Below are 24,070 nucleotides of genomic sequence, written 5' to 3'. Positions count from 1 at the left end.
GTGTGTCAGAAATGAATGATTAACGCTTGATCTGAGTGTGTTGGTCTGCTAAAATTACAGAGGAGGCGATAGTTCACACCTGCTGCCTGACTACATGTTTTCACTAAAAGCAGCACTCTGGTTTAAAAACAGACATAACAAATTCAATGATGATGGTCTTCAACTTTTGCAACACCTGTGTTCCTGTTTTACTGAGAGTTTTACTGACATTTTATTTTAGGAGCCATGATTTTCTTATAATTTGTTGCAAGTTTCCAGACAGAACTTGCATATTTTGGCACTAAAGAAAGTGGAAATAAAGACAGAGCTTTGAGACAGTTGAGGATTACAAAGAGTGGATGATTTCCAGAACAACTGCTCCACTTTAACCCCAATGAATATTCATCCATTATCATTTATTCTTGGAAATGTTATTCTCCACGTATCTTGAATTGTATGCTTCACTGTAGTTTCATATTTTTTGCACATTTAACCACTTGTTTAAGAGTGCCGACTGAACATCCTACTGCTAATTTCTCTTAGTAGTAAATAGCATAATCCTTTGAATTTACAATTACAGAATATATTAGTTCCTTTCTAGGAAATTATACAAAACTCTGGCTCCTGTAAGCTTTAGCAGAGAACCAAGAAATAATCACAAACCAGCAGAGATAAAATCACAGTTACCTTTTATGTAGATTTTAAAAAGGTCAAAATTAAGAGTCAAAAATTGCACTATAAAGGTTTCCCCTTTTCCCCCATTACATTTTGTAAAAATACAATCCAGCGGACTGGATCACTTAAATCTGAATATGTACTAATTCAGTATTATACAAAAAAGAAAGTTTTAAATACACACATACAGAATATTCCCTGATTTGTAGTCTTTGGTTTCTTCCCTCCATCACAGACCTACAGTATGCCGTCATTGCTAGTAATGCACTAAAGATATTATATTATAGATTTAATTGTACAGACAGTAAATCCGTGTTATTGAGGGTGTTAGTCAAGTTTTAGGTGAGTGGTGACAATAAATCCCCAGAACTTCGACCCTTCATTGTTGTGGCTCAGAGAGGAGTCCAGGTGTGGAGGCTGAAACGAGCAGATTCCTTAAGACGAGTCCTCGGCGACCGTCCCAAAAATCCAAACAGAGAGAAAAAAGGCGGCTGACGTCCTCGTTTGTGTTGTTGTTGTTATGGAAACGTCCTGATTCGCCTCACAATGTATTAATCCAAACTACTGATTCACAGTAAAAAGGCACTGAACGTTTAGCTGAGCCCACACAGTGTTGTGTTCATCACAGTGTGGCATCATATAAAACATAAAAGTAAAAAGTACACTTGTGTGCTTTAAATGAAAATAGTTGGGATGCAACAACAAAGACAAAATAAGTTAAGTCTCTTATACTAAATACACTTTTAGGTTCAAATATTTGCCCCCAGTGAATTTTTTTTTTTAACCTTCCACAGTTAAACACACACAGACACAGATTAGACGGACTCAAAGAGAGAAAACAGTCTGAGTAAATGTCAGAATAGAACATGGCCACTGCCAGCAGTGCTCGGACCGTCTATTTAGGGCGGGGAGACAGGATATTTTAAGCAAGTGGCCCACTCAATTGCAGTCTTGTCCCTTGTCAGTAAGGCTCTATTATACAGTGACAAGAAACTACACTTCAATTCAGCCAGAGACTGATTGTATGATACGCGCTAAAGTAATCCCAGTAAACATGTTGATGGTGATTTGCGGGTCAAAACAAGTTAAAAACTGGGCTAAATTTGGATAATGGGTAACTCTTCCCTCAGCTGGACTTCACGGCGGATCTTTGAACCAGATGCTAATGCTAGTATGCGCACAATGATAATAAAAGGGTGATTTTCTATATTTTTTCCTACTGTCAACAAAAGCTCACGTTTGGATCCAAACCAACAATGAATGTATCTACTTACAAGTACTGTTAGTAGACTGTGCTGTAGACCTCGCTCTGTTGTTGTCGAAAAACTATTAAAAAACAGGTCTATGAGCCACATCGATGCACTGGGTGAGATGTTCCTTCATTGTGAAGAGTTTGGTAACTTTAGTTTGTCAAGAAATGGCTCCAAAGACTAATAACTGTGATCACATTTTCAGTCTCCAGAGAGTAGTTCTGTGTATCCCAGATGCCATATTTACAATATATTACGCTGTATATTGTCATTTCTTTAAAATATATATAGCACAATAAGGTAGGGTCTACTTTATACAGAACTACTCTGCAGAGACTGAAAATGTGATTGTTAATTGTCTTTGGAGCCATTGACATACAAAATTAACGTGACCATAATCTTTGTTATGAAGGCACATGTCACCCAGTGTAGCGATGTAGCTCACTGACATGATTTTAAATCATTATTGGACCTCAATAGAGGTCTATAGCACAGAGGAATAAGACATATCAGGCTTTGAATACACACATTATACTTGTATGTATTTGTTGACAATAAGAAAAATACAGAAAATTAACATCCATATTATATAACTAGCAGATAAGATGTGTAGAGTGTGTGTGTGTTGGCATGCTAACATTCACAAATTAGCACTAAATACCAGAGGCAGAGGGGAATGTCATTAGATTTGCTGATATTTGGTCATAAAAGTGAAAAAAAAGTCATTAGGATACATCATCTGGGAACTGAAAGTCTGTACAACAGTTTGTGTCATTCTGTCTGGCACATGATGAAACGTTTCACTAGATAACTGAAAACTTTCAGCTGTTAAGATTTATCCTCTGGGGAAATAGAATAGCGCACGACCACACTGCTACAGTTACTAAAATCTTTTCAGCTATATTTAACCTGGTCTGGACCTATTCTGACCCGCAAATCACCAATAAATGTTATGGAAATAGATAAAAACCATTAAAAAAAACAAAACAAGTTCGATAAATAAAACTAAATCTGCGCCCTGAACAATCATAGCAGCTGTCAGTTAAAGAATCCTTGTTTCCTTTATGAAAAGAAAACCTCTGCTACTGCTTTTTGTTTTGTTTTGTTCAAGTCAGAGAGTCACGAACAGTCATTCTGAAAGTAGGCCAGAAGGATCGTCCGCTTTTGAACTTCCCGTCTCCTCCCGTCTGTGCTGGTAACATGTGCTGATTAGACAGGATGAGTTCATTTCTGGTCGATGTCAATTCACTTGTGCATGTACAGCCGTATGAGCCCCGCCTGGTGCAGCTGCTGCCACAGAGTCATTTCCATTCGCAGGTCGTGGTTGATGAAGAAGCCCACTGAGTGGTAATTCCTGTCGTAGTAGTGGTCAGAGTAGTTCTTATAGTCTGGGGTCATGAAGCCGTATGCGCTCACCTTCATGAGAACAGGAAGCATAGAAACCAGTCAAAAAAAATCCCCCCTCAAAAAAAGCATTAAGAAATTTTGACATCTGAGCATCTAAAAATCTTAAAGATAGAGTTTGGGTTTCAGTTTGGGTGCGTCATGTTTTGACTTGACCCACTCATCCTGATTCATTTCCATCTTATTTCTATTCCCTCTGCATGCAGGGTGAAAAACAGGTTTTAAAATCAACGCTATGCTTTTGAATCTGAAAGGATCTGAAGATGATCCGATAAATATATCAAATAACGGGCACGGCAAAGAACAATTTCATATTTCCTGAGTGTCTTTTTACAGAAACTGTGGTTAGAATGAGTCACTATCAACCACTCATCGAGGCTACGCAGAATCAGACACGCAGTTCATGCTCCTACAAGGCCAGCAGCAAAGAGTCAAAACATTCTCACGCTATCAGACAAGTGCAGCCTTGTCCCACAGTAGGTTAAAATAACAATGTACAGTGTAGTAATGGGGAATCTTACCTTGTCACAAGTGTGCATTGCAGCCAACAGCATCGTGGCACCCGTTGACGGACGGTAAATGTTCTTATATTTGGTTTTCAGAGCGTGAGATCGAAGGAATCTGCATAAAAAAACATAAATAAATATGTAGCATCAGTGGTTTCAGGGTACTTTGATGCTTAGAATAGAAACAGAATAGTCTTTATTGTCATTATACATGCACAATGAATATAATATAAGTTAAAAAAAGAGAGAAAGTGCTTGTAAAAGAATACAATAAATGAGTAATTAGTACTCTAACTAAAACACATAATACACACACACAAGACATTTCACTCACTGCCATCAATTTTGCACAATTCCCCTTAATATTACACTCAAAATTGTTGTTGCAGTTATACAGGATCAGGTTTTTCGGAGCATTTAGATCAGTTATTGCTTTAGAATAAAAACTGTTTTTTAACCTGCTTGTCCGTGTATTTAACTGTCCTGGAGAGAGTGCAACATGAAAGATGCACACAAGTAGTAATCAGATATTTTACTTAAGGAAAACTAGTAAAAGTACTCGTGATGCAGAATGGCTGATTTCAGAATAATACAGTATATTATATTAAAGGATTATAATCAGTGATACATTAATATATGAAAATCACAAATGTTGCAGCCGGTAAAGGTTTTAACTGCTTATATATACTGCCAGGTATAATAATCTATGAAAATACTGCATGTCAGAATTGTATTATTTGATAATTATTTGTGTTAATAATATGAATCAAAGTAACTAAAGCTGTCAGATAAGTGTAGTGGAGGAACAGCTGCTGCATTTGCCTCCAAAATGTAGTGCAGTAGAAGTATAAAGTAGCATAAAATGGACATATTCAAAGTTTTGAGGTAATACAATGCTGGAGTGCTTTATTGAAAGTCTGACACCACAGTTCTCTTTTAACCTCTTTCACAATGTGGTAACATGCACTGCAACACATTGTGGTTTCGGCCTCTCTTTTCTTTTTTTAGTCTAATTTTTTCTTTTTTTTCTTTCGTTCTGTGCTCCTGTTCTGCAGATTGCACTCTTACCTGTTTCTGAGGTAACGGATGAAATCGGGGTGGTACATTTTCAACTTCTGTGCCGACACGTCCTTTCCAAAGTACCTGGTTGCGCTGTGGAGAAAATGTAATATTACTACAAAGATCGCACACACAGGTTCAAAAAAGTTGAGAAGAAAATAAGAGCTTGATTTTAAATGTTCACACGCTGAAGTTTGCACCCTCCGACAGTGAGGTTTGATGTTTTTACTCATGCAACAGGACTAATTGCAGAGCTTCTGGCTGATCTGTATGAGCACATAAAGTGAGTAAATCACTAAAAGCACTAAACACCTGTCTCTACTACAGCTGTAAACTCTGGTTAAAAGCCAGTTTGGTTGTAAGAAGAGAAATCACATGCTGTGACATGAAACAGAAGTAGCAAAACATGCATGTGGAGAAATTTTAGCTTTCAGTTACTGGCAGTATGTCACCCGGTCACCATGTGCAGGCAATTACGGGTCAGAGTTGCAAATCTATTAATGCATTTTTAGCTTCTGAAGAAGAGGCTTTTATGAATGGACCCAGACCACATTCAGTACTGTGGAAAAGTTTTAGGGTCAGGGTTAGGGATGTTAAGATTCTTCTCCATATTCAAATACCATGAGGGAGGCGTATGATTGTCCCAAATTTATTCTGCAGCATGACAGTGACCTCAAACATTAAGCCAGAGTTGTTTAATTTAGGTTTCTTCTGTTTACTAAACTTCATATAAAGTTAATTGATGCATAAAAACAAAAAAGCAGCCTTTACTTTTAGTGCTTAAAACATTTGCAAAGTACTTTATATCTACACATTTACACAGTGGTGGAAAAGTACTCAGATACAAAGTGAAAGTAGGAAGACAAAACTGTATAATTAAAAGAGTCAAACTATATTAATACTATCAGAAAAATGTACTTAGAGTATGAAAAGTTAAAAATACTTGTTGTACAGAAGTGTCACTTTCAGAGTGCTTTATGAATGGATATTATTATTAATGCATTTACACGTTACATGTAATTTATGTGACATTCATCTCATATGGGGTGAAAAAATCCCATGTTCACAATTTAAAGCATTTGCATCATCTGATAACTCAACACTGTTGCATGGCTGCAGTTAGTTGTGTAACAATATATCCATGAAATCGGGGTTTAATTACAGATTAACTATGGATTTTTTTCTGACATGAGGCATTCCTGTGTGTTTCCAGCCTCATCCGTAATAAATGAAGTTACACCACATCACACATCACACAGGTCACATATACTGGAGCTGTGTGGAAAATGTAAGTTTTCAAGTGGTAATTACATTTTGGTTGTTGATGTGAACGTTGGAAACTGTCTATTACGAAAAGTCTTATGTACAAATGTGGCGGGAAATGCTGTAAATTGATGAGAACCTAATGTAACTTCATACTGTTACTTCATACTGTTGAAAAACACTTCATATTTTATAAAGGTGGTTAACTACACTTGCAAAGTGATTTATATCTGCTGTACAGCTGTCAGATAAATGTAGAGGAGTACACGGACGTGCAGTGAAGTTTAAAGTAGCATAAAACTCAAATAAAGTACAAATACTTCAAAATTATACACTAGCTCTTTAGTAAATGCACTATTTTGTAAAGTAAGCACATTATTTTCCACCACTGCATATACATTACCATTAATAAGAATGAAAACATCTGGAAAAAACCTCAAACTAGACTATAAACTATAAGAGAAATGTACAAACTGAAGCAGATTGATAAAGACAATGACAGAAGTTAAAGAGCAAGAGGAACGTTGACGAGAACATTATCAAGAGTCAAATTGCATCATCGTTATGTGGCTTACTCTTTGCCTTGCTCTTTGCCTCTCTCTACTAGAGTGTGTGTCGCTGCGGCCTTCATCAGCAGGTAATCACGGTCGTGATCAGGCAGAAAGACGTATCGTGTTTCCTGTTGGAGAGCAGCACAGTTTACATAAATTTATAAGGGAGATCATTTCTTATAAAGGAACATTTATCTCTCATTTGAAAATGTATTCATTAGTTCATGTAGATTTTTGGAATATAAAATAAAGATATTTGATGAATAAAGTGGGTTTAATTGGTACTGTGACTCCATTTAAGCCCACGTCATGATTTATTTACTAAATATATAACAAAATATTGATTTCAATGAATTAAAAACAGCAATATATGTATTCAGTAACATGTTAAATATTTTAAAAAATAGGAAAAAACCCTCCTGAGCAAAATCTTAAAGGTCTGATTTCAGATGTAACCTCCTTTGTAATCATCAACATTTTCATAAGTAACTGTAATTTAAATATACTTTTTTTTCTCAGTTACATGTAACTAGTTACTCCCCAACACTGTGCGAGTGACATAAAGACATAAACAACCCGTGAAACAACCTTATCAACCGACTACAGAGCAGACGGCTGTTTGTGGGCTTGCATAAATGATCTGACATAAGTTCGATGGGGAAGTAGACGTTTTAGAGCAGGCTGCAGCTCTGACTTCACTTTCAAATGACAGAAAATCACAAAAAGCATGTAATGCCCTGTTTAAAGGCCACAGACATCATGCTGACCTCAGTCACAGGGGGTCCTTTATACCCGACGCCTGCATAGCTCCTCATTGAGTTCATCAGTGTGTTGGTGGAGAATGTGTAGTGGGTGGTCCGAGACCCCACGTCCTGCTCGAAGCCATTTATGATCGCCCCGTTGGTCCTGAGGATCACAAGTGTTCACAATCACAGATTAAAACACACACAAGCACAAAGACATGCATGGACACATAAACACACACACACACACACACACACACACACACACACACACACACACACACACACACACACACACACACACACACACACACACACACACACACACACACACACACAGCAGTCTCTGCACCGACGGACCGGACTGATTGAGTTTTACTGCCAAAACGGCCTTTTAGGAGAACGCAGAGACCAGCGTGGGCAGAGCTATGACAGAAGCAGCTGTTCAGCCCCAAACCAGCTGCAAATGTAAACTCCAAGTAGCTTCATATTGTTATGAATTTAACTATTTACACTCCCCGCTTTTGTTTAACCCTCCTGTTGTCCTCGAGTCAAGGAAGGAAGGGAGGAAGAAGGAAGGGAGGGAGGGAGGAAGGAAGGAAGGAAGGAAGGAAAGAAGGAAGGAAGGAAGGAAGGGAGGAAGGAAGGAAGGAAGGAAGGAAGGAAGGAAGGAAGGAAGGAAGGAAGGAGAGAAGGAGGGAAAGGAGGGAGGGAGGAACGGTGGAAAGAAGGAAGGAAGGAGGGAAGGAAGGTGGGAGGAAGGAAGGAAGGAGAGAAGGAAGGAAAGGAGGGAAGGAGGGAGGGAGGGAGGGAGGGAGGGAGGGAGGGAGGGAGGGAGGGAGGGAGGGAGGGAGGGAGGGAGGAAGGATGGAAGGAAGGAGGGAAGGAGGGAAGGAAGGAAGGAAGGAAAGGAGGGAGGAAGGAAGTAAGGGAGGAAGGTAGGAGGGAGGGAGGGAGGGAGGGAGGAGAGAAGGAAGAAGGAAGGAAGGGAGGAAGGAAGGAAGGAAGGAAGGAAAGGAGGACATAGGAAAGAAGGAAGGGATGAAGGTAGGGGGAGGAAAGAAAGAGAGAAGGAGGGAGGGAGGAAGGACAGACGGAAGGAAGGAACAGTCAAAACAGACGGGGTCAATTTGACCCGGGAGGACGACACGAAGGTTAAGCACCCGACAGCACTGATATCACTAAAAAGACTTGATTAAACTTGGAAGTATCAAGTTGATGGACCTTCACCTTTGTCAACTTTGGTTTAAGAAGTATAGAAGTAAAATATTCTCAACTCAAGATTTTAACTATTTGCTCTCCCTGGTTTTACTGAAGCACCCAACATGGCCCCAAATGACAAACAGTGTTCATATTTAAGGATTTAGTGGCTTATACATTTTGGAAAATGTAGGGGCATGGCAACATGTGATTATTATATGTGTAATTATATATATATGTATATATAGTAACTTGGGATTTTGGGGCGTTATAATAAAATAATGTACTGTCTTTTTAAATGACATGATGTTTTATGTACTGTTGACAGCACAGGGAAGGAAATTACTTATTTTTCTGAGTGACTTTATCATAATTATAGAGAATTATAAAATGTCTGTTGCTCAGCACACTTGCACATTTTTTTGGGGGGGGGTGTGTGCCAACTTTTGTGTGTGTTTTGAACAAACAACAGATGGGTTTGGTTGTCAGGAGAGTCTGTGATCTAGAGAGGAAACTCTAAGGATTAGCAGGATTGCTTCACAAAGCCAGAATCAGAGTCTACCTGAAGACGTAATCATGACTGTCGATCTCCTTCCCTTTCTTTGAGTCCTTCAGTATCCCTCCGTTCCCCACCACAGCACAGCGGATACACTGAGACCCGTTGCTGACTTGCTTCCAGTCGTCCAACATCTGCCAGTTTGCAGAAGAGTTGAGCACACTGAGAGTTTCCACCAGTGCTATTAAAACACAAACACACACAGAAAAGAAACTGAATTAATCTGGATGTAATTTAACACAGTCTTTAAAAAAAGATCCTTGAAGCATGAGAGAAAGATGTATGTGTTACACCCACTAATTGTTTTTGTGGCTGTCATGTAATGTAAACGCCCACAGATTCGCCCACAGGTTCAGTTATTTGTGATTGGTCATAAATTATGAATAAATCACCCGAGGCTTCATGTGTGGGCCCACAGACAGGAAGCTGCTATTATTTTAACATGATAAGCATCTTAACTCGGATAAGGCCCATATTTCCTCAATCAATTTATCATCTGGATATGGAAAGCTAATTTTAGTTAACACCGGTACACCATCAGCTTTGGATGATCATCAGCATCTATACAACATACTGTAAAAGACATTATAAACATTAAACCCTAGTCGTAGTGCTTCCACCATGAACGTCATGTCAGCAGGATATAACGAAAACTACATTACATTTAAATACATTTATATATTTTCTCATGAAATCCAGTTGCACACTGAAAGTTTCTTTGTACTTTATAGGTCCCTCAAGCATATAAAAGCACACACATACAGTTCATTTACACACATAACCGCAGTGTTAGAAAGAGTTGAGAATTTAGTGTTTTTAAGCAAGTTTAATTATTTGGAACAAAGTTTTTATGGTTACACCACATAGACATTTTTGCCATTATCCTCTAATATATTCTTCCAAAATGGATAAAAAGCAGAAATTTTATGTTGAGTCCACAAAATTTTAACCTCTTTTAAAGTTGACTAAACCACATGGACACAAAAAACACATAATTGACCCATATACACACACCACACACACACCACACCAAAATTGAAGGGTAAGGGTTGGTTTATGTTGATCACTTTGACTCAACTACACACAGCAAAGTCCAATAAATCCTCCAAATTAAACAACCAAATATGTCGGTTTGACCATGTGACTCTATCTGCAGGACAACATTCATCTGTTACACATCACTGTCGCACAATAATGATGATTCATGACGTGACAATACTTTTGGTTAGGTTTAAGCCCAAAAAACACTTGGTTAGGTTTAGGGGGAAGGATCATGGAAGAAATATGTGTTGTTGTTCAAAGTTACTACTTACTTAAAATTAGGGCCACTTCTGTCGTCATGGCAACAGTAATAACCACAGGGGTTAATGTTAGGATTGTGGTCCGGATTGTGGTTACGTTTTTTTTTTTAAAGGGTGTGAAGCAGAGGGTTTTTTTTTTTTTTTAAGGAGCTATTCAACTATCTGAGCAGTATCAGTTCTGATGGAGTATAGTGGCTCCTTAAAGGGGGTCAAGAGGGCCCCCGAGGCCCACTAAAGGGTTAATCCGGCCCTGAAGTGCTTTCAAGACTCATTTCAACTTAAGCCACCAAAATACTTTGTTACTTACTATTGAAATCGATCCCTCCCCAGCCATGTGCTCCAGGGTACTTCATCAGGCGTTGGTGCTGTTCACGAGTGCTGTGATTGGCCCACTGCAGGACTGGAATATTCCTCAGAAAACGCTCACCGAAGTCAGTTTTCGCAACTGTATTTCGGATGCCGTCCGGGCAGTCCTGAGAGGAGCAGGTAAACGCAGCCTCGTCGTTATCAAACCAACCAAGCAGGAACTTTTATCTTTGCACACAACATACACTTATGATGATTACACTGCCGGCATCATTAGTTCCACTTGGCAGGTTACACAGCCTCAATATTAACCTCCAGACTCTCACTGGAGGCAATTTTGTGGTAATTACACAGCTATAAAATACACCAACGCTGACATGGAGGAATGATGCTAGAGGTTTGATCAAACCACAGAAATATTCATTATGATCATTTCATGGGCACACTTTGCTGATTCATAAAACTCAAAACCGCAAGCGTGCAGGCAGACGAGGACCAATGCATGAAAAGGTTTCCACAGGTGCAAAACAACCAAAAACACATTAACTTTATCTCATTAATTGTGTTTTTTTGCCCCGGGTTCTCTGTGGACTTATTTATCGATTCAGTCTTTGTGCACTCTCTTTTTATGTAACAGCTCAGAGCTTAAAATGCAGTTAATCAAGCTCAGAGTTTTACTTTGCATGCTGTTTCATACAAAAATGCATCAGAAAATCACATGAAACTGCTTCCAATTGATCATTTGGATGTATTTTTTTTCATCAAACTCTAATAATATCCTATCATGTTTTTATTATATCTCTCTTCTGCCCTCTTCTTTTTTCCCCTCACTGAATCATCTGACGAGGCAACAAAAACATCAGTGTTGATGACACATGTTTAGGGAGTTGGGGGGAAGATGGAGAAACAGAGTCAGGCTCCAGGAGACATGACTCTATTTTCTGTTGCGTATTTACTGCGAGGACGGACCCGCCCAACTGTGGGAGCCGCCAAATGACTGCATGTCAAACCTACAAGTGTGAGCCAATCTGAAAAAATCTAATAGGAATTCTGATGCTCCAATAGTTTTTACAGAAGATTATGTGACACACATAAGAAGTTTACAATGAATCTATCTTTATTTTTGTATAGTTGATTAATTGTTTAGCCAATTAAATGTCCAAAATTAGTAAAAAAAAAAAAAAAAAGTCTGTCACAAGCTCCCAGAGTTAAAAGTGATGTCTTAATTAAAAAGAGAGAGAAAACTGAAATTTAAACAGCAGATTGTTGCCACTGTTGCATGATAAATTACTTCAAATATTGAAATTTCATATTTTACATATTTTGGATTTGCTTTCTGGCTTTACGATGAGAAGATTGATATCACACTGTGGATCTGTCAGCAGCTAGTTAGCCTAGCTTAGCATAAAGACTGGAAACAGGGGGAAACAGTTAGCCTGGCTCGGTCCGACAGTATAAAAATCCAGCTTCCAGCACATCTGTAGCTCACTAACCAACACATTATGAAAAACCACAGTATTTAATGACATTTCTCCATTTTATGCTGTGTTATGTACTGTACTATTTCTTGGCCTAAACAACTAAAGTTTTGTTTTTTAATTTTTCCCAACTGATAAATTGTTAAGCCTATTAAATGTCCAAATATTGTGCCTGTTCCCTAGTCTTCGACAACCATTAGATTTGTTGTTTTAACAAAGCTATAATGAACATATATAATTATTACTCAGTCTCTTTATTAGAATACAACCAGAAAATACAGGAAAAATGTTTATGCAGTATTAAAAAACAGAAAAGAAATAACAAATAGAAAAGTATTAAGTGTGACCTCCCCTTACACTTGAGCAATAGCAGGAACCTGGCAGGAACCTTAATTAATAATAATCTTTAACAATTAATGTTAAATTTTGTGTATATATTTCCTGTATTTTCTGTTTGTATGGTGGTGGTGGTCGCCTAAAACCTTTGCACAGTACTGTATATATTAAAAAGTCACTCGAGTAGTTAATTTCTTGCATGATAAATGACTTTGAATTAGTTGAGCATAACTTCCAGGAGTTTCTGATTGGGCGGAAACACATTTTAGGTCTTCTTCCTCTTTATTATGACAAAATCTTATGCTACAATCACATGATCATGTTATGTATAAGGGGGCTTTAATTTGATGTTAATTGATTAATTGATTAATGGTTTCATCACAGCTCAGATGAGGAGGTGGAACTCACAGTTTGTGGAGGGTGATCGTCCATCATGTAAATGTCTCCAATGAAGGGAGGATCTGTTGGTCCACGAGCCTTTGGGGGTTCCGCAGGTTTCGGTGCGGGGCCTTTGGTGATGGTCCTGGTTTTGGCTTTATCCGCACCATCAGACTTGGAGCTAGAGTTTGACACATCCAGCACTTTTTCCTCTGCTGGTTTCTGTCCAGCGACTATGTCTGAGTCTTTATGAGTCTTTAATTTTGGAGTGTGTGTGGCACGTGGCTGTTTAGGCGGAACTGTTCCTGGGTAGGGGGTTAAGGCAGGGGGCGGAGGGGTCCGCTGGTCACTGCTGATCTGTCTGTTGAGAGGCTCCTCAGAGTCTCGTGAGTCGCTGTGGAGGACAGAACAACATTTGGTATTTAGCCCAGGAGGTCACTGCTGGACATGAATCATCTGAAACCCTTCGTCTCTGTCAACATGCCCTCATGTGGTGACCTGAACTCTCTTAAAGGAACAGGTCCACATTTGAGGAAATTAGATTATTTCCTTTACGTCTTGTTGTGGCTCCCATCTAAGAACCTTTTGTTTTTATACATCAGTTTTTGTCACATCTCATTTTTCAGCAAGAAAGCAGATAATTACCCAAATTGTTGACTTGCTCCTTTAAAAAAAGGCTCAGTTGTGGTACAAGCTTTTTCTAAATGATTTATTGTGAACCCTCCACCGTGAAAGAATCTGTTTTATACTCTGTAAACATAGCAGACATCCTTCAGAGTGAACCTGCGTACACATGCAGAATTTTGCACATTGCTATTTACTGTATATTTTTAAATACGCAGGTTGCAGCTCACTGAAAAGACAACAGTAGGTTTCATCTGACTCAAGTACAATGGCTAAAAAATGTCATAAAAATTCCACACCAACTGTAATGACATTGTTTGACGTGATAGATAATTCATCTTCCATTGTACTAATGTCCTCTTGTTTTACAGCTTGTACACACCTAACAATGTGACAGTTGTGAAACATTGTCCTTGCTACTTTAGACAATCCACAGCGCAGGGTGTCTCACCAGTTTAACACGTTTTCTAGTGGAGAGTTCATAAGATAAAAGGTCACAGTACAGTATGTGTGTATGAATGGATCATCCTGAGCAAATAAAAACTATCTGCATGACCAGATAGCACACATCATGTCCTGTTTCCACACAGCGATCCACTGATAAGAAAATAGGACAATCTGAAGTTTAAGTCTAATAAGTTAATTAATAAGGTAATTAATGACTCAGTTTCACACTGCGTAACTTGGAAAAGTGAACACAAGTGCTGAATAAAAGGGAGTAGGCTGCATTCTTTCGGAGCTATTTATAGGCGTTACAGTCGTGCTGCAGTTAGAACGATAACTGTGACTTCCCATGAGAGACTTCTGCTCTGTTTTTGTGTTTTTTGTCACCTTCCTCGTTGGATAAAAAACACGATGTGACATATTTCCACCCAGCAAAATCTGGAAATATGTAAATCAAATGAAAATGTGACAGTTAGATCTTTACAGGGGCTGCAATTAAATGTTATTTTTTTAATTATCGCTTAATCTGTTTGGTTATTTTTTTAATGGGTGGAGTTTTCCTGTTGTGAGCCCGTCTATGTCTAGTGTTTTATATGCAAAGTTAAAACATTACAGCCCTATAAACTCCTTATTTTCATCCTGTTATACATGACAACCAGCAGATTGTTCATTTCCCACGCTGAAAGATAAGAGTGCTTCAGTCTCAGGTAATCATGGCGCTCCCTCCCTTCTGATTGGCTCAGTGTCATTATCCTGAAGCACCAGATGCTGCTGATGCTTCTCTTAGCAGCGAGTAAACCTCATAAAGCTCGGTGAGAAGGTCACGAATGTAATAAAGCTGCTGAATTATCGCGTAACTGGTACTTGTTGAAGATCCAAGGTTCAGTTACGAAAGATGACAGGAAACTCTGCCGCTGTCTGTGTTTTATAGCTCGTCTTAAAGTACTTAGGATTAAAGTAAAATTAAATTACATTAATTAAATTCTGTCACTAACCATATGCTCATATTGTTCTCCTGCCAATTTTCTACAATACTATTCTTCTAACTCTTATGTGAGGCTTTTAAATGTTTAATATCATTATTAAATGGACTTTGACTAAAGATTTTATTGGTCAGACGTTGTTTATGTTGCCATGGAGACGCAACTGTCAATTAAATCTGCTCTTAATCACAGCAGATTAGATTAATTCATAATCTAATGCACAGCGTATTTCCTTTAAAGTGGCAGATCAATAGTAGATGGATAGGACTAAACTGGGGTCAGACTAATAGCTGGTGTGTTTTCATGTTTTCATGGTTGTGTTGTTTTTCCTAATTAAAATAAATTAATACATAATAAGATGAAAATTAAATAAATACTATATTTACTTAAGTATAAAGTATTTTTTATGGTATTTATTGTGATAAAAAATGTATAGTATTCAAATTAAAGCTATTTTACAATCTCTCATACTGTCTACACTGTAATATGGGGACTATTAGAGCCTGTGTGTTCATGCTGTTGCCCCTAACATTAAACCACTGTGCTGCCTCACGACAGCTATCACGCTCACCTCTTAAGAGTTATATAAAAAAAAGGTCAGAGGTCATCAACAACATACTGATGTTTAAAGCTTTGCTATCCGGGTTGCCAAGATATTTACCATGCTTAGTTGAGCTCAGACATAACAACCATGACACAATGGTCACAGAGCAGGTTGGGCTTTAGTTCCTCATACAAACAGGTTCCTCTTACTAAAGGTATTATTCACCTTTCCTGCTGGATTGAGCTTCAACACAGCTTAACGTCAGAGACACTTGTTTCCTCCGAGGGATTTTAAAGTTCAGCTAGATGCTTTTCTTCGTAATGTTTTGTGATTGTTTTAAGTCGTGTGTCTGTGATGATTATTTTGGATGAGTGAACCGTCTTATTGTAATTCTGGGTGTGTGCTGACAAAAGAGATGTTGATCTCAGTCAGATTCCCAGAATTAATTAAGCTTAAAGGATAGGTTTGCAGTTTTTCAGGTTTGTCTTCAAACAGCAATCAGGTGTCCGTGTGAGCAGTGGAAGAGGTTTTTCTTGCTGTAATCATTCCTCCTGTTCATACTGACTATTAAAAAGATCCTCTTCAGTGTAAGTGATGAGGGCCAAAATCAACAGCGTGTCCACACAGTCATTTAAAAGTTAATATGAAGCTTATATGAGGCTTCAGCAGTCTGAGTTAGCTATATCAAGTGGATATCTGACACATTTACAGTGTTTTTAGCATCAAATTCCCTCTTTGTGTTTCCTTGTTCAGCTGTGGTCGAAAGTACAGTAACAAAAAGAGGGAATTTAGCACTAAAAAGACTGTAACGTTGAAAGATATCTACTTGATTTGACTCATTTGGACGGCTGAAGCTTCATATTAGCTTCAGATAAACTTTTAAATCTATTTTTGCACAGGAGGAGGACAATCTGTGGGTTTGGCACTCATCATTAACATTATAAGTTCATAATAAAGGGATTAGTTAATAGCCAGTATGAACAGGAAGAATGACTACAGGAAGAAAAACCTGTTTCATTGTTCAGTTAAGCTCCAGATTGATTTCGACTGTTTCACTTAAAAACACCAGCATTGCCAACAAGGCTCGTTTCTATTGTTTTCCCCGTGGGGATGTGGGATGTGCGGGGGAGAGGGCGAGATTGCAGATCTGACATGGCAACAACGACACAAACACATGAACCAAAACCATAATATAGAGCACAGTACAATACAATACTGTTATCATCTGTGCCTAGTTAGTTAGTTGGTCACTATGCTAACAACATCAATCTTTACCTCAGTGATTCATTGCCTTGCTTTCCACCCAGATAATAAAATTAACTTAAATCAGTATATCATCATTACTCCACAACCTCTTCAGAAGATTATACACAAGTCTGGGCTTGTACATATAATTTAAATGATTAAGCCACATAAATACTAAACCAAGAAAATAAAATAAAGAAAGACACCCTATTATCAGACGTAATATCCTACTGTAAATAACGTCTGAAACAATCCTTACACGCCTACTTGAAACCTCCCAAGCTGCTCATGATTGGAAAGATTTCCTGTCAATCTAGTCCACAGATTAAATGTCATGTACAGAAACGTTTCCTTCCTCGTGTTACTCTTTAACCTGGGAGTAAGAGTGAAATAGTTGTGTTTATCCCTCACCTGGATGAGATGTGTGTTTTTAGGTTTTGAGGTATTTAGGTATTTAGGTATTTAGCATGCACAACCTGATCTGAGAGACTCTTCCTTGTACTCTAAGGCTATAACCACGGCTCTCAAGATAAGAAGGGTGAATGTGGGGTCTCATGGTATAAAGTTAGGTCATTGAACCATTGAACAGCAGGCATAGTTGGAATAACGCTGGATAAGACTTCCTGCTAGGCTCATGTTGCTTCCTTGTCCAGAAATGTTGAAATTCTGGCTAAGAAGTGTTTTCTTTGACCTGGGGGAAGCAACTTTTTCAACCTGACCCTATCCTGATTTACGACTATCCGTTACACACACAACACACACACACACACACACACACACACACACACACACACACACACACACACACACACACACACACACACACACACACACACACACACACACACACACACACACACACACACACACACACACACACACAACCATAGTAACTCACTGACTCCCTAGCTGCAAGTGCAAATTCACCAAAAACAACATTAATTTCATCTTTAACCCAGATAGTATCATTTTATGTCTTACATAGAGTGGCTTAATATCACTCAATCAACCTGCTCACATTAAGAAGTTCTGCACTCAGCGTAATTTCAACTATACCGTTAACTTTATGGCTTTTTTATCTCTATTTAAGAGTCGGAAAAGTGGTCAAAGTACACTCCCCTTTGGCATAACCCACAATCTATATAACCCAAGGCTGAGATTGTATCCCATAAACATGTACTACTTGCCCTTTTCTCTTTCAGTTACGAGCTCACTTGTCTGACTTCTGCATCGATGGCTTTTGAAGTTGGGCAATAAACAACACGATCGACCGTATCAAATGCCTTCTGTAGATCTAACATCAAGATCAAACATACCCGTTGTTTACTCTCCGTCCCGATGTAGTCAGTTAAATACGATGAACAGGTGTAGCTGGAGTGGTATTTCTAAAAAAAGCCATGCCATTCATACATAGAGACTGATTAATAACGATCTTCTCAATGATCTTAAGTGGAATACATGAGATAGAAATAGGCTCATAGTTTCCAACATCAAGTTTACTCCCTTTTTTTGTTGTTTAGAGGAATTATTCTATCAAGTTTAACATCATGGGCTTAACCTTTTATCGGCCGATTAACTATAATTGGTAATTTTAGTAAACATCCAAAGTAGCCTTCCCATGTCTTTCTGTGAGGTTGTAGAACCATGTGGATTCTTATATAGAGACTTTTTGGGAAATGTTTTACCCCTAGACCGGCGAGGAATCATATATGGTAACTTTATTTAGCTTTATTTGCAATATAAAAGCAAAAAAAGTCATGTAATAGCCTCTAATAACTCTCCAAATATATCAATAAGTGCTCCATAAAAGGTTAATAGACACATTTACACATGATGGTAATGATTTCAGTCACATCTCTTAGCTGGATTTTATAAAAACCAGCTGCTATGTTTCACTTGAGCGTCTCGAACACAACTACCTCCGACACCTGAGTCAAAGAGAAGCCATCAGCTGGAACCCCTCTGCTGAGAGTAACGGGCATGACTCTCCTCATACTGTCCTGTGTGGCTGCTTCGCTTTTAACAAACCTTCTGGGATTAATCTGTTGTAACCCTGTTGTTAATGTTTAAACTGATATCACTATAACCGAGCTGCTTGAGAGATTTCCACAGAATACCTGACTCATTTCTTTAAACAATCTTATCATTGAAAAAAAAAATCTTTTTGATGTTATCCATTAATCTTCTCGCTTCATTCATTAACAAATATGATTTATTTCTCATCTCAACAGCCCTCCAAAGATATCTTACCCCTTGTAATAGGGCCAGTTTGTCTATATTATAGCCTTTAAAAACATTATATCTAAAAGAAGACCATGTTTTATCCAAGTCAGTACAATACAACATAAAGGACCAATTCATTTTACTCAGATAGCGGATGAGTGCTTCAAATGTGCTTCTCCTTTTTTCTTTATCTTCCTTGTACAGAAAACAGAGGAACGGTCACCACTACGCCACTATTTGCTATCACAGCCTCGTCAGATGCTGAAACAAGCCAACAATAGTCGTTACTCAGTTAAAGACCCAACAGGCGACAGAAATGAATCAATAGAGCCTTGTACCCTGAAGGATCTGTCTCCCTAATGTCAGCATGAAATGTCGTCACACTTCGTACAAACCTTCTCTAAAATTAAGCTTATTATTTAAAGCATTTCCTCCTTTTGTGTCCATTTTAAGTGTTTGCTTCCAGTACAAAGTTGCCTATTCTCTGCAGGTTTCATTGCTCTCATTTGTTCCTTGATGTTTGAATATTTACACACTCGTACGTCTTCAGTATTCTGTCATGTTTACTTCAGTGTGTGAGATGTCTCCTGGGGTCATCTGGTAGTTTCAACCTGGGACTAACCTGCGTCTCACCTGGGACTGATGCTCCTAGGTTACTGTGGCCACTGCTGCAGCTCACCCCCTCCCTCCCCCCCCTCCCTACAGGTACTTTTATGATTTTAACACCTGACACTTTAAATATCTGAGGTCTGGTTTAATAGTATTTGCATTAATATCTTACCTATTGTTCAACTTCAACATGGTGTATCTCCCTTTTATGAAGCCACTTGAGCCGGGTTATAACACGTGTGCTGTGATAGTACTGTGTCTCCCTCTTTTAATTTGAACATTTAAAAAAAAAAAGCTCATTTAATTTCCAAAATGTAAAAAGGCAACCGAAGTGAAAACACAAAAGCTTTTACATCTAAAAGCTTCAGAGTCTTGAAGCTACAGCAGGATAATAGTGAAGCGCTTATTTTTCCTCAGATTAAAGAGCTTTTAAAAAAAATGAAAGAATCTGAGAGCTCGAAACAAACATCCGAAACACCAGCCATCTTTTCCATTTAGTCCCCCCCCCCCCCCCCAGACACACACACACACACACTTACTGCATCTTATCTGGCTTTTAAACCTGGAGCACAGCCCGTTATAACAAAGCTTACATTTCACATAGGCTACGTGTGTGTAAGAGACCACCTCCAGTGAAATAACTCCAAGGGCTTTTTTTCTCCTTTTTTTTCATTAGTGCAGCCGGAGCGCTGTGTGGCTCCTTTGTTAAAACCACAATGATACAACTAGAGGGGGGAATAAGTGGCGGTTACAAAAAAACCATGGAACTTTTCATACCGCTCGTGATCCCAGCGTTTAACCCTTTAGCCCTGTCCCATTTTACACCTCAATCCTGCATCTTGATCTGTGATTTAGGCACTTTGAAATCACATATGGATGCTATAAACCATGCAGAGGTCGTTTCTTTTAATGTGTTGGCACTTTTGATTTTTAAATTAAACTACGAGGGGTTACTATGAGAGTTAAGTCTGACTCAGAAGGTGTTTACATTCACATCAGATGAACAAATTCAGGACATTTGTGTATCTATTTATTTGTTTTTAACGTCTGTATCTGCACTTTGACGACCTGAATTGCCCTCTTTGGGATAATAAAGTTGACTTTGACTTATGTTTTATGACAGTTCCCAAATGTTAGGCCAGCAGGGTTTAAAGAAGGTTTGTGTCATATGGGAATACATGTAAGTACTAGTTTCCAGACCTTTAAATCTGTTCACATTAAAGTCTACAGTGAAATGTAGTATCCAGTGTTTGACCCATACTAAGGACTAAAAGTCAGGATATGTCAGCTTCTTCTGCTTTAATTATAACTTTGAATCTTTCTCCCAACTCTGCAATTATACAACTGGCTTGAGCTGTTCGGCGACTTTAACGCTCGCTCTCTACCCTCCAACTCTCATGATGTTCATGAAACATGAAGCAGCACTATGGGAAGTGTATGTTCCACTGTTTCGTTTGTTTTTTGGCACTTGACTCATAATGGAAACTAAGAATCTGATTTATTTTGTCTTTCCAAAAAAAAAAAAAGTCCCAACTTAACAGCAGGACGACACTTTTAAACACAGTCGCCATAAATCACATTTACTGTCAGATCAGATAGTCTGTCTGCTGCAGCTGGATTCATTTACAGCTTGTTTTAGCGTTTTATTGCCTTCAATCTGGTCTTCAAGCAGGTGAAACACATGGTCAGCTGGATTTAGTTCATGTGACTTTACTAACCCAATAAATCTTCTTATTCAGGATCTGTCTCCCTGCTGCATTGTTCTAAAATTATGGAAATGCTTACATGTCTTACACAGTTCACTAAACCGACTGTAAACACGCACAAGTGAAACTTAAAAAAAGCAGAACTTTACCCTCAGAGTCTTTCTTTTGTCAGAGAGCCTAAATAATTAAAAACATAACCGTCCTCAAGGGCAGCAATGCAAATACATCTGGGTGTAAATCATTTATCCCTAACAAACTGATTTATAATATTTAAGCCTGTTGTCGCCTAAATCTGAAGCCTGCATACAAAAACACTTGTGCAAGTTGTGTCTTAACTCACCTCCACAACACCAGCGAGAAGTTATGGAAATGTTTCAGAGGCATGATGGACCAGCTCATATTACTCTCCAGGTTCACACACAGGAAGTAGAGGAACACGGTGCTGGCGGTCAATCCACCCAGCACCAGCTTCTTCTGGTGCCCCATCCCCATCACTCATGTAGCTCGTGACCCCGGCCGGCACGACGGTGCGTGTGCTGCTGGCCCTGCGCTCCGCTCTGCCTGAAGGGACATGAGGAGGGCAGGCGAGGATGCTGTCCCGCTCAGGACAGTTTTTTTTCTTTCTTTCTTCTCTCTTCTGGTCAGCCAAAGGAGGGGAGGGGAGGGGAGGGGAGGGCGGGGTGTCTGTGATGGTGATGGTGATGGTGTGGGATTTAATTAGCCCTCAGCAGCAGACTCTGGGCTCCACTCTGGACTTCTCTCAACACCGCTACACAAGAGAGAGAAAGGGAAGGGTGGCAAAGACAGAGAGAGAAAATTGGAATGAGGGCAAAGACTCAAGAGGGGGGCAGGATGGAAAGGGGGGGAAACTTTATCTTTAAGCATCAACACAGTCCTGAATAATCCCTTTTTAATGAAACTTTTGCTCATGCCTTCTTTCACAAAGTGCAGGATTTTCATATCCTTTTACATTCTCCTCTCGTTTCTTTTCTGCTCTCTTTTATTGTACGGCAACTCCTGTTCTTACAAGACACAAAAGAGGACACACACACAAGCTACAATCAACTGTGTGTAAGGGTCACAATACGCTATCTGAGTGGAACAGAACAGGAAACATTTGCTTCCTGAGTAGACAAAAGTGAGAATTTGGTCAGCTGCATCGGACGTGTGTCAAATAAACCCAGGAAGCTGAGTAACCTTGTTTTTAAAGGAGACGCCTTCTCATTGGCCCCGTTGTGGTTTAAGTGAACGTTCTTGGGTCTCTAGAGGTCTCTCCAGAAGTTGAAGACATTAGCATACACTAAGAGCACCACCCATCTCCCACTTCTCACTCCTTTGTAAAAGCAGAGTAATAAACATAGCTTGGGTTGAAAAAAAGCCAAAGCTTCCTTTTTCTTTCTCTCTCTACGCTTCTTTTTCTCAAAGTGATTTTTCTTAAGTGCGGTCAAAAGGAGTAACCGCTTCACAACTGGTTGATGAGGAAAAGAATAACAGCACTGATGACAACGTGAGCGATACAGTTTCCCAGGCTTGTGTACTGTAGGTTCTCCTGGCTGAGGCTAAATGGGGAATGGAAAGAATGTGTTGCAGTGATCCGGTGATAAACGCAGCTCTCATGTCTCTGATAACAGAACATAACAGGAAAAACTGTATTTTTTCTCCCCACACACACATATATAGAAAAAGAAGCTTTAACAGAGCTATCAACTTTAAATAAATGTCTTAAGAGTGATAAAACATTGTCTTAATATAACTAATGTAAAGTGAAGAGCAGAAACAAGAGGTTGATATATACAGAGCACACACATACGCATCAGACTGTGACATGACTCATTTCTATCTTCCTTTTACTCAAGAGGACTCTCTCGTCTCTGCCTGTCTCTGATTCTGCTACACAGCAACAGAAACAGAAACCTCCCTTTATATGTGACACAAAACCATCAGATAAAGAAGAAATGAATTGTCCTCTCACCACTAGCCGGTCCTCTGTGTGTCCCGTGGTAACAAAATCTTTCCCCTCATGGTAATCACACTCCAGACAATATTCCTCCTAAGTTAGAAGAGCTCTGTGCTGCTCATCTAGTGTGGAGTGACTGCACTGCCAGCCTCGGCACTGTATGGGCGGGACCATTGTGAAATGAGCAACAGCTGCTGGCAATTGGTCAACCCCCTCAACTCTACAGCATGAGGAGGGGAGGGGAAAAGAGGAGGAGGAGGGGGGTGAGGAGGGGGGGGGGGGGAGAAGCCCACTGCAAGGCTGCAATAAAGTTAGACATGAGCAGGCAGATCTAAGGATCTCTGCTATGCTCACAATGTGTGAAGACCCTGAATCACAACACACTGAATGACAGACAGGAGGCAGCAGCAGCAGGAGGTGGTGGAGGTGGAGGAACACACACACACACACACACACATACACACACACACACACACACACACAGACGCGCACACGCACACACACGTATGAAGAGACCGAAACTGTCACAAGCAGCAACACGCAGTCTGGACTCTCACCACACAGCTGACAGCTTAACAAGACATACAAAAAGAGGAAGATGCTTCACTCCAGAGTCACAAGAGCCATTTACACCATCCATCCATCCTATCATCCTTCCATCCATTCATCCCTCCCTCCATTCTTCCAGCAGCCTAGTCAGCTGGGCCCTCAAAGCCAAATGAGAGTCAATAATCCTCTCGTCTCTCCGGG

General features: G+C 39.3%; 2 protein-coding genes across 2 annotated transcripts in view; one reads left to right on the top strand and one right to left on the bottom strand.

Annotated features, from left to right (window-relative positions):
- Window positions 1-24,070, top strand: part of LOC134003291 (NLR family CARD domain-containing protein 3-like) — a 142,916-nt gene that overhangs the window by 21,372 nt on the left and 97,474 nt on the right. The gene's annotated exons all lie outside the window — the stretch shown is intronic.
- Window positions 2,173-23,434, bottom strand: st6galnac (ST6 (alpha-N-acetyl-neuraminyl-2,3-beta-galactosyl-1,3)-N-acetylgalactosaminide alpha-2,6-sialyltransferase). Its single transcript, XM_062442460.1, has 10 exons — window positions 23,336-23,434; window positions 21,704-22,132; window positions 13,016-13,379; window positions 10,795-10,960; window positions 9,193-9,367; window positions 7,455-7,593; window positions 6,712-6,815; window positions 4,883-4,966; window positions 3,830-3,929; window positions 2,173-3,320 (listed from the first exon to the last, which is right to left on the bottom strand). Exons 2-10 carry the CDS (start codon window positions 21,853-21,855, stop codon window positions 3,150-3,152), a joined length of 1,455 nt encoding a protein of 484 aa, XP_062298444.1. The 5' UTR covers window positions 21,856-22,132; window positions 23,336-23,434; the 3' UTR covers window positions 2,173-3,149.

This window comes from Scomber scombrus, chromosome 21 (assembly GCF_963691925.1).
Source record: "Scomber scombrus chromosome 21, fScoSco1.1, whole genome shotgun sequence".
In the NCBI taxonomy this organism is placed as follows: domain Eukaryota; kingdom Metazoa; phylum Chordata; class Actinopteri; order Scombriformes; family Scombridae; genus Scomber; species Scomber scombrus.
Note: the sequence above shows the minus strand (reverse complement) of the source record. Positions and strands in the feature narration are given on the sequence as shown.

What these genes read in the sequence shown, in the direction of transcription:
- st6galnac (XM_062442460.1), bottom strand. Translation starts at nt 21,855, where the DNA reads ATGGGGATGGGGCACCAGAAGAAGCTGGTGCTGGGTGGATTGACCGCC. An exon ending in GGGAGGGATCGATTTCAATA is followed by an intron (nt 9,368 to 10,794) that starts GTAAGTAACAAA and finishes GTGTTTTAATAG; the next exon opens with CACTGGTGGAAACTCTCAGT. An exon ending in ATCCGTTACCTCAGAAACAG is followed by an intron (nt 3,930 to 4,882) that starts GTAAGAGTGCAA and finishes TTTTTTATGCAG; the next exon opens with ATTCCTTCGATCTCACGCTC.